The sequence below is a fragment of the Botryllus schlosseri genome, chromosome 5, assembly GCF_051294905.1.
Source record: "Botryllus schlosseri isolate E-star chromosome 5, Bs_hap1, whole genome shotgun sequence".
NCBI classification, from domain to species: domain Eukaryota; kingdom Metazoa; phylum Chordata; class Ascidiacea; order Stolidobranchia; family Styelidae; genus Botryllus; species Botryllus schlosseri.
Genome location: NC_137240.1, coordinates 21,517,341 through 21,532,706, shown reverse-complemented (window position 1 = coordinate 21,532,706; position 15,366 = coordinate 21,517,341). Strand labels below are relative to the sequence as shown.

The following is a 15,366-nucleotide window of genomic DNA, read 5'->3' as shown; positions in this document are numbered from 1 at the left end:
TTCGAAATTCAGTATGAATAATTTTACATTTATTTACGTACGTAATCAAAGTTCCGTGTTTTCATAATTCTAACATAATGCAGTTTCATGCGCCCACTTGTCGTTCTTTTGACTACGTTATCTTAGTTTATGCGCATATCCCTGTATTTGTTGGAAGGCGATATTGTTACAGTCACCGCTAAGTTGTCCCATCACCAGGGCCGTAACAGCACTTCGTCAGCCCCCCCCCAAAAAAAACGTTGGTCTTGGGCCCCCCATATGGTGTTAAACCTAACTTCTGGCGGTAGAGCTGAGTGAGGTATGTTTGAAAAGGTAGGAACCTTCAATAATAGTTACATCTTCAGGTTTCTCTGGGCTCCTCATCGCCGACCTCACTGCAACGGCAGTGCATTGAAAAGCCCAGACTGAAAGTGAGCCGTGCTACAAGTCGGCAGCAAAGACCTTGATGGGAACGCTTGAGAGCGAGAGAGAATGAAGAGTGACTGCGAGAGAGATTGAAAGACGTTCCCAAGAATATTAAATGCAAAGACCTCTGAACATTATGAAATTCGTGTCGTGGAGCACAAGGCCTTAAAGGCGATAAGCTCCACTGTGTTGTACCCATTAATACAATACAATACAATACATCTTCAGGTGTATACCCGTTGGCAGGAATGAAACAGCACTTTGTCAGGCCCCCAAGACAACTTGAGTCATGGGCTTTCATTAGGTGATAAACCGTACCCCATCACGTTGTTCACTTTTACCACGAATTTATAGTGGTACCGTTTCGTTAGCCAGCGCTATGCGCGAAAATTTTCGATAATTCATGATAAATCGGTCAATAAGATCGGGAATTGCATTATGGTAGGAATTTCTTGTCCTCTCCACCGATATTTACCGGTATAGCTTAGTGAGGTGTCTACGAAACTGTAGAGCCCGTAAATAATAATTAAACATATTCGGGTGGGCGTATACCCGTTGGTATGACTTCGTTACATGATGTTATTTCGTGACCTGCTGTCTACTATATCAAAAAATATAGAATCGTCCAAGCTTACTAAACTAAAAGTTCACGCGATTTCAAATTGGTATTTCTTCACTGCCATAAATTTTTCCCTGCGGGATGGTATTTGTCTTGTGAGGTTCAGATTGCCAAGACATTCGGCGCCAGTGATTCAGGCGCCTATGGACAATTAAACCTATTTGTAATTTGTATATATATTTTCGGTCAGTATATAATGGCAGTCCCTTTCGGCCGAAGTTTTCTCGCTGCCGATCGTTCTGGCACACTTCTTGGAGTCGCATATTGCATGGTCTAAGACTTAATACGTCTTGGTGCGTCGTGGCGCGGTAATGGCCAACGCCGATATGCCACTTTATATAAATGTTGCGTATTTTTCTTGGGGGAGGAGTACCCAATAATAAAGAAATTAGGCAACATGAAATCGCGCACAGCGCGAAAAATTTTTGAAAACGCTGAATAAATTTTCAAAAAATGCTCCATAATTTATGCTAACTTACGAAATAGTTTTGGGCCCCCTTCGAGCTCAGGCACCCCCTCAATTGGGGGGGGGGGGGTTCTGCCCGTCACCTATATTACGGTTACCATACGTCCTCCTTAAGGATGATTTGTTCTCCTTTCCAGGTTTTTAAAAATGTCCTCCGAGGACGCCTAAATGTCCTCCATTTTGTGAATTCGTACTACTTTACGGCTTTTAGAGCAAATATAGTGGATAGATTCGAGTGAAAATAGGAATGAATGACGCTAAATAGGAAGTTCGTGGTTCGAACGAATGTGACGAACTTTTTATTAGTCAACCAACGTAAATTGTGAGAGAAAATCTGTATTTCTGGAGTTGAGCCGGAAAGTTGACCTTTTTTTAGTCAACCGACCACGAAGTGGGGAAAATTTACCATTTTTCCGTATTTCATTCCATAATTCCAAGTCTAAAAAATTTGAAAAATTATTCTCCTTTCCCGATTCCAAAATATGTTAACACCACCTTCATACATAACGAAGTTGGTCTGAGTAGCCTATACAACACGAATAATGCGAAGAGCAAACAAACAGGAATGATTGGGCGTTGTCGTTTTACAATAGTATATGTAGAGACTCTTTGGGGTACAGAACTTTAATATACATTTTAATAATATATTCATAGTGAAAATATATTAAAACCCGAAGCTTTTCGAGCTGACACTTTTCAAGGGCAATCGTCAGCAAATGAAGAATTTCAAAAACATGCATCTAGCTACATTGCATACTACCAATTATGGCGTCATAGAAACAAACAACATGAAATACAGACGAACCGCGAGCGCAGCTAGTGGCCAATTTTCAGATTCACTAAAAATTCCTTCTGCTGACACAAGCGCGGTCGGTGGATTTTAATATAAGTCGATTCCAGTGCAGACAGATGGAAATTAGTGCGGCCTCTGCCTAATATAGAAAATCTTTCATCGCAATAGTTTTTAGCGCAAGTTGCATTCTCAGTCAAATGCTTGCCGATAGCAGAGTTCATAGCCATGGCCTGATTACTTTCTAGTAATCACAGATCAGTTACGGCTGTGTCTTCGCGAGAGTCCAGTGTGCGTGATCTAATAACGCTCGGAACAGGTTGTTTGATGCGTTCCTGCAAGCGCTGAGTTGTTCTTCCCACATACCGACAATCACAGTGGAACTTGAAATCATAGACTATATTGCTTTGTTGAGAAGCAGGAAGAACATCTTTGCGCGTTGCAGGAAGCAATTGTTTAGTGGTAAACACAACATTAGTTTTTACGTTATCGTAACAACGATTTACAGCAGAAATCAATTGCTTTTCAAACCGGGAAGAGATGGGGCCCAGCCACGGTAAATGTATATATACATTTTCCTCAGACCGTGTGTTCGTGTTTTATGACATGTTGGGATTGAAATTCCTGAGTTTTCTGTCAACAGAACTCTTGATGATGTGTTCGGGGTACCCGTTATCGATTAGAATTTTGCGGATATATTCCAGCTCCGCGTTTAACACACGGTCTGAGGAAAATGTATATATACATTTACCGTGGCTGGGCCCCATCTCTTCCCGGTTTGAAAAGCAATTGATTTCTGCTGTAAATCGTTGTTACGATAACGTAAAAACTAATGTTGTGTTTACCACCAAACAATTGCTTCCTGCAACGCGCAAAGATGTTCTTCCTGCTTCTCAACAAAGCAATATAGTCTATGATTTCAAGTTCCACTGTGATTGTCGGTACGTGGGAAGAACAACTCAGCGCTTGCAGGAACGCATCAAACAACCTGTTCCGAGCGTTATTAGATCACGCACACTGGACTCTCGCGAAGACGCAGCCGTAACTGATCTGCGATTACTAGAAAGTAATCAGGCCATGGCTATGAACTCTGCCATCGGCAAGCATTTGGCTGAGAATGCAACTTGCGCTAAAAACTATTGCGATGAAAGATTTTCTATATTAGGCAGAGGCCGCACTAATTTCCATCTGTCTGCACTGGAATCGACTTATATTAAAATCCACCGACCGCGCTTGTGTCAGCAGAAGGAATTTTTAGTGAATCTGAAAATTGGCCACTAGCTGCGCTCGCGGTTTGCCTGTATTTCATGTTGTTTGTTTCTATGACGTCATAATTGGTTGTATGCAATGTAGCTAGATGCATGTTTTTGAAATTCTTCATTTGCTGACGATTGCCCTCGAAAAGTGTCAGCTCGAAAAGCTTCGGGTTTTAATATATTTTCACTATGAATATATTATTAAAATGAATAGTATATGTACAATACGGTTGTTCAATGTTGACCAACTTCATCGAATTCCCATTGTTCCGGGTGATTTTCCTGTCCCTTATGAGTTTTGTTCTTTGTTCTTTAAACGTAGTGCTTTGCTTCGTTTATATCATTTGTATCCGAGTCCAAAATGGGACTGCTGATTGTTTTACTATACCTATGCCTCGTCCAAAGCGGTCGAGGATCAGCACCACATATTTTATAACATTTCTTACTGTCATTGTTTAGTCGGACTTGATCCCGCAACCTATTGGCAGGGCATGGATGGTATGGAATGAAATGGGAATTTTCTTCCATACCATATTTGATACTTTTTCAATACTATCGCAACTTGTCCAACCTTTCAAGTGATATTTTATTTTAATAACTGGAATTGTTGCGGCGTTTTTATTCTAATTATTTTGAATGACATTATACATTTATACAGCCCTGATGCACCAATGATATCCCCAGTTTCTTTATATCATATGTCGTCAGCAAAGTATGTTGCCTAATCATCGAAGACTGAACGTTTAATATATAGGCCTACACACGGGATTATTTGGAAATCACAAAAGAATGTCATGTACATCTAGTGTGGTAACGGACTGCTATAGCAGTAACATCATCTACGAAATTACATAAACCAAAAGTATTGTCAAATTAGAAGATTGGTTCCCAACCCTTTTTTCTTTATTCCCCACAACCTGAAATGTATATTTCCACCCTTTAAAATTGCTCCCTCCAATAAAATTTGGTCGTACTTAGTTTTGTAAAGACTTGCTATTGGTGAAAGATAAGACCACCAGAATTGAACAGCACGCAATGAAATGAATAAGCAGTGGACTGTTAATCGTAAACGCAATGTTGCGCCTCTGTCAAATGTATGTGTGAGCCGACAGAAAAATAGTGAGGGTTTGAAATATTTCGAAATGTAGCGAGGTAGCATAAAGTTACATGTTTGAATGCCAAACAATACATGGGCCATATAAACTTCCTGCTGTTAGATATAAGCCGCCATAAGCTACACTTTCGCACGCTACACAACTGGAAAGAAATATGTCATTTCGTCTGTAACAAGTCCGGCTATGCTATCAATTAGCAAGTCCGCGATCTCCCCGAATACTATGATCACATATATATGAACACTTATTATAACGAATCAGGTGATTTCAATCACACCATTTCGCATGTGACTAAATAACAAACTATATGCGGGAGATCGCGTGCCACTGTCCATTCGATTCTCGGTAATCAGGGTCACCGATAATACGAATTGCTGAATTGCAAATGAGCTGATAGGCCTAAATATTAGAGATACGATCACCATTTTATACAGACGTTTAATAAACGAGGGTAATAATGTGATGTTTTACGAGTGAGTCCATACCTGACCAGAAACCACTAAATTACCCACCGGTTCGAAACCACTGCATTAGAATATATCTTAGAATATGAATTTACATCACTACAATCATTCTGGTACAGCGGATCAAATGTCCATTTTACCGCCAATCTGTGGACCACATATTAGATTCATAAGCCAAGATCAGGGTGTCTATTCTTTTATCAGAGATAACCAAATTTCATGAGGTTTAATGCGTATTGGAGGCAGGCATATCGTAACCTTGCTCCGAGACAGTCTACATATTATTGAATTACGATGATGGTTATGTCAAATAGATATTGCGTGATGATCATCTTACCAAAGCGCAGAAAATTATTTCAAGGTTCAACAAATAAAAATATAAATATTCATGTAACTTTCACATTCACAGAATCTACGATTTCAAAACTTCCTTGGTAGTTCACGGAGTTAAAGTTACGATATGCGAAATGCTAGTGGTAACGCAACAGCGATTGAATATCGTTCGTTTTATGATATTTAGATTTGATTTGATTTGAATATTCATTATTAATATTATTTTCCTTCATATGCTCTTAACGCTACTTTGTTGTCTTCAAAAAGATGTCGACCGGGGTGGGTGAGTGATTAATCGCAATTTGAGGTATGAACAATGAACATAGACAGTGAGCGATTTTCTGAGGTACGCAATCAATTTGACAATTCGAAAGTAGAATCATTCTCATGATTCTGGCAAAACTGCCAAAGTATGGAAAAAGTATGGAAGTATGGAAAAAACATGCCATACCATACTTTAAAAAAATTCAATCCCAAACCATACTTGCACTATTCTTTATTCCATACCGAAATTTCGTTCCGTTCCATACCATATCATACTCCCATACCATACCATACCATACCATGCCCTGCCTATTGGTATGCAGCTGACGATCATACCACCATGCTATCTCGTCTAACTGTACGAGGTTGTGTTTTCACGGGCCTGGAACTGAAGTACACTCCCTGCTACTACACCACAGCACCAGTAAAATCAGACCCTAATAGGGAGTGAGCAAACGTATTATTTCATGGCTCACACGTAAAAGAAAATTACGAGGATATGCAAAATAATGGGCAGTGTGTAAAACAATAACTGTGATAACAACTGGCCCATTGGATAATATAGGAACAAAGGGTCCTATCTTTCAGTTTGGTCATCTACACCAAATTAATAATTACATCAATGAGATTCCACCATGCCTGATGCGTATCGCCGGCTGAAAACCACTGTCCCAAGGAGTCCTACTGGTGGGAGGTGTCCAAGCTTGTTGTGACAAAGATGAGGTAAGAAATCTTAGCATATGTTAATTTGGCATGCTCACAAAAATCATGCTACAGACAACCATCAATACAACAAATTTGTGTGGTTGCACGTTTAAATCAATACACCGTTATTTCGCAGCTCAACCGTTACATAGACTATATATCGTGTGCTATTTATTTTTTAAGCCAAATATGATATGTTTCGATTTTTTATAAGGCGTGGATATCGGGGTCCAATATGAATCCACCCTGACATGCTTTTTTTCGTCTTGGTGAAGAGATTTAGAGCAGTGCTTCTCATCCTGTATAGGAAGATACGCACTTGCGAGAATGAGAAATATTGCAGTGCGGATGACAAGCGTGGTGCGTATTATTGTGGATGAAAACTGTGCATAGTAGGCCTATGTCAATTTTTCTGACGTGGAATACTTCGAATAAACCTGTAGGATAGTAGGTACACAGACATCCTAACTTTTGTCGTTTCGACGCATTTGTAAAAACATTTTGGGCATATGAATTGAAGCTAATAGTAGATTTTACAATAGTTGGTCTCTCACGAGCCAGAGTGACTTATTTGCGCGCTATAATTATTATGTAATTTGAAGTTTGATTTTTAAGCTTGTGAAATGGCAGACATACACATAACCAACATGTGTGAGCCTGCGATAATAGAGCAAATGACGTAAAATTGACTTTCTTCTTTCCTTCATTCTCTCAACAATCATAATAATGTAGTACTACACTAGCACTGCTTTTCAACCTGCGGGGTGGTACGCACTTATATGTGTATATCGATATTCAATTAAATAATTAAATAAAAGGGCAAAAGAAAACAGGAAACAAAAGAACATCAAGATAATCCGTTTTGGGCCCTTGTTAAGCGCCTCCAGCGTGGGTGGTCGTGGGCGTCTTCGAGCGAAAGCCCGCGTTGTGCTAGGTCGGTCTCTATTGTCGAGCGCCACGTGGTTCTATTCCAGCCACCTCTGCGCCATGGCTCCGTCGGAATTTGGTTGATGATGGCGGCGGCTAGTTGATCGTCTTGATGTCGCACTAGATGACCGTTTAGGCGGAAGCGTCGTTCACCAGCCAGCAAACGGCATGTGACCGTTTTTGTAAGTTTGCGCAGAGCATTGGTGGATATGTGCTCCGGATGGTGGATGCCGAGTGCGTAGCGGAGGAGTGCAGTCTAGTGCAGTCTAGTCTAGTCAGTCGCCGAGTGTAGACGTGTATCTCTCGCTCCGCTGTAGCTGATTGCCTGCAATGGTCACGTACAGCAGTACACCAAGTCGCCAAGTACACCAAGTCGTACACCAAGTCGTACACCAAGTAGCACGACGAAGAATTTACTGCCTTAAGTTACTGCGTACTCGCCGAGGGGTGCAATATCCACAGAAAAACGGGGATCTGGCGGCAGCGCCGGGGACCCGAAGCCTCAAACAAGATCCCTGAGGATTAGCCTAAAAGCAACAGTTAAAATTCGAACTCTGAACACTAGAACTCTGCGTGGCGCCAGGAAGAAGCTGCCGCACTTGTGACCAGAGGTGGTCAAAGTAGTCAAGAAAACTACTCAAGTAGAAGTAGAAGTAGCGACGAAAAAAATCTACTCAAGTACAAGTAGAAGTACTTTTTCCATAAGCAACCTAAAACTACTTGAAGTAGAAGTAGAATTGACCGACTTTAAATCTACTCAAGTAAGTAAGTAATTGTGAAAACGATCCTAATTCGTTCACATGGATTGTCAAAAGGTGCAAATTGAACTATGCGAAAGGTGCCGAGCTCGATCATGGAATCAAAATAATAGTATTGATATGGAAATGCGATACTAATCCTCTGTTTTATCGAACAGCACGTTTTAGAAAATAACATGGTATGGCGTCCTCCGCCAAATTATAAGACCCGTAGTTTAGTCGAAGATCAATACGGAGAAGTTGTATAGGATACGGTGTAAACACTTGGCGCGATTAGTATAAACAAGAGGTCTCAAACTCAAATGTGCTCGCGGGCCATTTTCTAGTTTTTAATGACGCCGCGGGCCGCAGCATCAATAATAGGGATATTCAATGTATAATTTGCAAGTAGGCCTTATTTGACGGGACCCTGCAGACAGACATTCCACAAACATCGTATGCGATTTACGATTGCTTTATTCACGCTTGACACGTAAAAAATCACATTTTCAAATATTTGAATAAAATTGTTTTTGTGCCGGGCATAATTTTCTTAATTAATGAGTTATAGACATCATACGAGAGGTTGCATCATGGCATCGCAAAACTGTCGGGTTATAATTAGGGCTGGGCAACATCGAGTACCTGACTGATTCGATTCTGAATCACGTATTATGCTTGGAGTCGAGTCGAGAATTCGAGTATGACACATTATGACGTCATTACAGAATGTAATATTTCAAAGTTCAAATATGTACCTTTTATGCCACAGCAAAGAGTATAATGCCTGTTATCCATCCCATTAATGATGCTTTGATATTTTTTCGACCGTACCGATTTCATTGCACTTCGTGACAAGGTTATGGGATGAATATGACTTCGAAAATGTGTTATTTAACGTAAGCTTTGTAGCTTTAAACTATGTTTCGTATGCTTCAATGCAGTCAATCAGTGTTTGAAGCCTTCCAATTTGGAGACTAACATCAAAAGTACAATTCTCGTTGATAAATTAACTTTCAGTAGCGAGGAGCTTGTAATTTCAATACTAGAAAATATCGTCTTTTACTACTCGGCTCGAATCATTAAAATTATTACTCGATTCAGATGCGAGTACTCGAATCATTGTGCCCAGCCCTAGTTATAATATTGCAGTTAGTGTACCTTTGACGTGTCACAATTTTATGTAGAATATTTTAAAATATAATGAAGATTGATCAGATATCGGAGCTTATGAGCGGTATAGCCTAATCCTGGTTCTGATAAAGTCATGATAAGTATATGCTATTGTTATTGTCATTGCCAACGTCAAATTAAATCAGCGTTAGATTTTGCCTTCGATTATTATTGGAACATATCAATAACATCTTAAATATAATCATTATTGAGCCATAGCAGTAGCATTGCTTCTTAATATTTTTGGCGATCGTACCCCTTTGTGCTTCCAATGAAATTTCAATTAGCCCCCGTCTATTTTCAACACAATTTCTGTTTGTACCTATATTAAAATCTGAAAGCCCATTCAAATAAAATCGCGCGTAGCGCGAAGACTCTTTTCCAGTTGAATTAAATTGGCGAAGAACATATTCCACCAATGCATATAGGCCAATTCCACAATTCATCTCGCAAACCCGGATGTGGTGCTTCGTACCCCGATAAGGTCCACGAACCCTGGTTAAGAACCCAAGGAATAGAAATGTCCAATCGGCGAATAATTCTTTGGTGTTACAGCTGTAGAGCGTAATACAACCCTACTCGCCGCCGATGATAACAACGATAAAGAGAACAAACAACACCCAGCATGTAACCAACTATTCGTCACGGGGGTCATAGAATGTCCATGGTTGCCATATTGACCTGATTAGATAGCTATATACCAGGGTCACCGACACGCGGTCCGCGACTTGATTTGAAATTTCGGAAGAAGGCTAAGAAAACCATTTTGAAATGCTGAAATTGACTACAGTTTCGACCCACTGTTGTTGCTGTTTCAGAATACGGCTATTCTCCGGTGTCCAACATCATTATTCGTCACCAGCTTTGGCTTTGGCGATGTCAACAGCATTCCATCGAGGGAGAATAACCGACTGATATGAATGAGCTGGGCCTATTGCCTTGACGTGCAATGGCCCAGACACTGCCAAGACCGAAACGTTTGGAAAACGGCATAGGATAGTGGTTCTCAAACTGGGGGGTGCGCCCCTCTTGTGGGGTGTGAAATCATCTGAAGGGTGCGCGTAGCTGTGGTCAACTGAAATTTTTTTTCGCGCTTCGCGCGATTTACATCAAATTCAAATATATAGTCCGGAATTCATATAATAGAATTCTCTCATCAATTAACAATCATAACCTTCCATGCCATGAAACTATCCGTTGAGATTGCTAGCATCGTAGTTGCATCTGGAGATATGACGGTAAGGGGGCAGCGAGACTTCTCAGTATTATAAAGGAGGCGTGTATAAAAAAGTTTAGGAACCACTGGCTTAGGCCTTCCCCGCAAGGTCAAGCTTAACGTAGAGATGATCTTTCAGCTAGTAACGCATCTCGCTAGCCCCAATATTGATTACTTGGTCGCTGAAAAGCGTTTCCAGGTATCGTGCACAGCTCAGAGCTCAAAATAAAATGAACTTGATGATAATGATTTTTGTTCCATTTGTATTCCTTTAATAAAATATTACTTCTTCTGTGGTCACTATGCCCATTGTCTATGTTAGGTAGCACGGTGTTGTACTGACGTTGAGTTTTAAAACGTTGTTTCGTAGTTTATATCGGTATTGAATACTTGCGACCCGCGGCCGCTACGAAATTTGAAAAGTGGCCCGCGACCCATTTTGACTTGGCGACCCCTGCTATATACCCTACGCAACGCAAGCTACGACCTTTTGATATATTACTATTCCCATTACAGTTTCATAGATTGTTGCGTCCGTAGGATTAACAAGTCACCGTTCCGAGTCGCAAGTCCTTTTCTGATTTTAACGTTTGACCAAACTCAACTCGAGTCATATTTATTTAATTACCCAGTCAATCCGAATTCGAGTATTTTTACGAGAAGGTCGCACCAAACCAATCACAATTTTCAGTCACGAATCATCAACGGCTCATGTTTTATCGTCATGAACTAGAAATGGGACGTGATAGCTGATCTTCAATCTCATGGTAGCATTTAAAAGTGATATGATAGAGAAGTTTATTGAGATGTCAGTGATTCTCATAGTAGTTTTAGGGTGAAATGTAAGTTCTTATGTCAATCTAAGATATATCGCACTTGAGTATATTGTTGGAGACTTGAAATTACAAAATGTCGTCGCGGGCCGCACAAAATGCTCTCGCGGGCCGCATGCAGCCCGCGGGCCGCGTGTTTGAGACCTCTGGTATATACGGTAATAAAAATATGGTGGACCGTAAAATTGCCTTATTGTGTAGCTTTATTTCCGGAAAATAAAGGCATTCGACACTTTCTTTTATACTTCAACATGTATGTTATCCAGACAAAAGAACTGATATTAAATAGAACTCAACGTATATGATACTGGGAATTGATAGTGCAATATAAATACTACTTCTAAAAGCAGAACATGTATTTCATGTCTTTAGTCTAGAAAGTTTCAAAGGTGGTATGCTAAAACAGCTCTAAAACTAAAAGATAAGTCAGAGCTCACTTTTCCAGATTAGGACACGCCATGGACATGCTAGATTACGATATGATATGTCAGATTGCCATATATACTGTAATGAAATATTTCATAAGGGCGAAGGGCGACAATGTGGTGTGAACGGAACCACGTCAACCCGCTACCTAAATTACATTCACCGATACTTTCGTGAAACCCTAGTTGTTACTCCGTATCCATTGCGCGCGAAGCGCGATGAAAATTCTGGGCTCTACTCAACTTTTATGAAAATTAAATGTTAATACTCCGTGAAAACAGCCCGGAAGTCCTCAGGCTATCTTCCTGATTGGAGAATTGAACTAATTCTACTTGACAAACTGAAAATAGCGAAAAGTAAGCAAGTAGATCACAAAATATTATGAAGTAGAAGTAGAAGTAGCGAAAATCAGATCTACTTGAGTAAGTACCAGAAGTAGAGGAAAACTACTTGAGTACTTCGAAAAAGTAGAAGTACTTCGTTACTGACCACCTCTGCCTGTGACTGACCTCAAGCCTGATGTGTTGGCAATCCAGGAACATCGCCAGCACTTCACCGAACCATTCCGCGAAAGAGACCCAGGTGCAGGCATTATCATGTTTCAGTCACCTGCCAACCAAGGCGGAGTTGGAGGCGTCGGTCTAATCATGTTCCGGCGTTTCCACGATGACGCAAAGATTAGCGTTATGAACAGCCGAATTATCAGAGCTAGCATTCAACTCCGTCGCCGCAAACTGCACCTCGTGTGTGCGTATGGACCTACATCTCCGAACACCACTGCCTTTCCAGCTGATACGCTCACCTTCTACGACCAACTAGAAGGTATTATCTCCACCTACCCGCAGCGCGACATAACAATGTTGCGACATAACCCGTTCGTCCCGAAGCGTACACCGAAAGAGCCCCTACCAAATTGGCTTGATCTCAAGGACGCAAATAAGATGAAAGACTTTACCATGCACACACTCGACGCCCTCGAGATCCAAAATACTATACCGACCGCCTTTGCGCCACTTGTGACAGCAGTCAAGAATGCAGCCCGTGAAACGCTCGGTGAGGCACATAGCACGCCACGGCCAAGTTTAGCCTGGGACTCCGACCCGGCGGTGCTCAGTGCACGCCAGAACCTCAAGACTCTCAGACGTGCCGCGTACACCTCTGGAACACTGGACGCACTTAGCGATGCTAACGAGGCCGCTCTACACCTAATTAACGTTTACAACGCTGTTCGCAGGGAACGAGCCGAAGCTATTGCTCTTTCCGTGGAAAACGAGTTGGAAGCAGGTCGGTCAAGAGCAGCCTGGAAAGTCATCGCTAAACTAGTGGGCTTCAAGAGGACCCGCGTGAAGGCCTGTACGCTAGACCTCGCATCACACTTCGAGACCCTCTTATCTACACCTGCACCGGACATCGATGTGCTCGTTGCACCGCCTTCATTAGCAGCAATTCCCCTCGCGATCAATACAAACCTGATCACGCTAGCTGAGCTCGGGATAGCCATGCGTGATGTACCACAATTCAAGGCCACCGGTACGGACGGCATCCCGACGGCTGCGTACCTCGGGCGTTGCACCTTTGCTCCTCGACGTCATGAACGGTGTCCTCGAAGGCGGCCCGGTGCCGCCCGAGTGGCTCGAGAGCGAAATCGTGCCAATATACAAGAACAGCGCTGCGAGTGACCCAGCGAATTACAGAGGCATCTCCCTCATGCATACAGCGGCCAAGCTGTTCGACCGAGTACTGCTCCTTCGCATACGTGAGCAAGTATCTACCAAGCTTCTGAATGTCTAGAATGGATTTCGACCATTCCGCGGTACAACGGAGCATATCCTGGCACCGCGCACAATCATTGACACCTGCCGCTCACACAGAAAGAATGTTGTGGCTGTCTTTGTTGACTTTGCAGAAGCCATCGACTCGGTCTCGCGCCCAGCCGTGGCGAAGATCCTCAGATTCTATGGAATTCCTCAGGTGATAGGGAACGCCATTATGGCCCTCAACATTGACACACAAGCGCGAGTCCGAACATATGAAGGTCCAAGCGGAGATTTTACCACTTCGGCTGGCGTGCTTCATGGTGACACCTTGGCACCATTCTTGTTCGTGATAATCCTTGACTTCGTGCTACGAACGCCCTTTCCGTAGAACTCGGTACGCACTTGTACGAATGAAAAAATTAGCAGCGCGAATGACGAAAGTAGGGCGAATGGAGGGAATGAAAATTCAGATGAGTGCATATGAAAATTGTGATTATTTGGTAAATTTTTTGACATGGAATAATTCAGATCACCCTAATAGTAATTCAAGGGCATTGTCTCTCTAACTTCTGTAGTTGCGACGCAATTATAAAATTTGTTTGACAGTTTACGACATACCACTTAACGTAGCTTTAACGATAATTTGTTTCTTACCAGCTGTATTGAATCAATATTTCCACACTATAATTATTACGTAACCAAAAGCCTAGTTTGATAGCCGGTGAAGTGGCAGACACACAGTGTATCTGCTCGTCTGAACCGGCGACAGGCTGAAAAAATGACGTAAAATTGACTGAACATATTTATTTTCGAAAAATTCTGTAATTGAAACATGCTGAAATCCTGGTTTGGAAATTTTTTCGAACATCTTTCCCTACCAGCCCTATGCATTCTTTTTTGTTATTGCAAATTTTGTTCTGGGTGATATCTGAGCCTGTTTTACTAGTGAGGATTTGAGGCAATTTTCTGGAGAAAGTTCGAACTTAACAGACCGTAGTTAAAGTGCCGCTTGTCGTTTTCTCAAGTCCGTGGTGTCACAATAGCGCATGTTGAGTTAAGTTCGTTCTTTACATTTTGCTTCCGGACAATAATAATGTCCGCTTTTCGGGCGCTGAAGATATGATAGACCAGCCAAACAGCAACCGTTCGTGCGATGAAGCGTGGCGACGTTTAGCGAATCGCTGGGGTAAAGTTGAGATATGCAGGATCAGGATGTTGGATTCTAACCGGACAGGAATCCGGCAAGTATTTTTCAAACAAGATCATATACGGACTCAAACTTTCGTCGACTGCTAGATCCGAATCAGAACAGGATCCTAAATTTATCGCGCTTGAAAGTGACTTTGTATGAGCTTGGAATCATCTGACTTCATCATAGCTATACTATTTTGAAACCTCAATGCATTGTCGAGGTGCAATTAGAGAAACGGGCAAAGAGATGCTCAACATTGTGCGGGATATTTACAATTTTGCATGTTAGCATCACAGCTAATTCGTAACTTGATTCTCAATTGCGTTCATTTAGTCATCATTTATCGAAATTGCGCACATTCAATTAAACATAGTGTTGTTGATCATGGTCAAGATATCTTGTTGTTGTCGTTGTATGTGGTATTCATGGTGTTTGTCGACTACTATTGTCATTTACATTATGCAAAGTTCCTTCATTTTCATTACGTAGTTATGGACTTCTAGCACGGCCCTCTTCTAGGCTTCGAAAGAACAACGCTTACGCACGGCCGAACTGGCGAGAAGGGCCCTATAGATAATCCTTTACCACTTAAGTAGGAATTCCGGACTCGACCACGCTCGAACCCGAATCCATTGGTGTCGCTGCTGTGGATTAGATCAGTGGTTCTCAACCTTTTTCACCTCGCGGA

At 41.7% G+C, this 15,366-nt stretch overlaps 2 protein-coding genes across 2 annotated transcripts in view; one reads left to right on the top strand and one right to left on the bottom strand.

The window, feature by feature from the left end:
* The window catches only part of LOC145439855 (uncharacterized), a 366,083-nt gene that overhangs the window by 90,987 nt on the left and 259,730 nt on the right, over positions 1 to 15,366 (bottom strand). The gene's annotated exons all lie outside the window — the stretch shown is intronic.
* On the top strand, positions 12,607 to 13,688 carry LOC145438853 (uncharacterized). Its single transcript, XM_080316214.1, has 2 exons — positions 12,607 to 13,346; positions 13,447 to 13,688. The coding sequence occupies exons 1-2, from the start codon at positions 12,671 to 12,673 to the stop codon at positions 13,518 to 13,520; spliced, it is 750 nt and encodes a 249-aa protein (XP_080172340.1). The 5' UTR covers positions 12,607 to 12,670; the 3' UTR covers positions 13,521 to 13,688.

Coding starts and splice junctions, on each gene's coding strand:
- LOC145438853 (XM_080316214.1), top strand. CDS start 12,671: ATGAAAGACTTTACCATGCACACACTCGACGCCCTCGAGATCCAAAAT. Junction 13,347..13,446: donor GTGTCCTCGAAGGCGGCCCG/GTGCCGCCCGAG, acceptor TCATGCATACAG/CGGCCAAGCTGTTCGACCGA.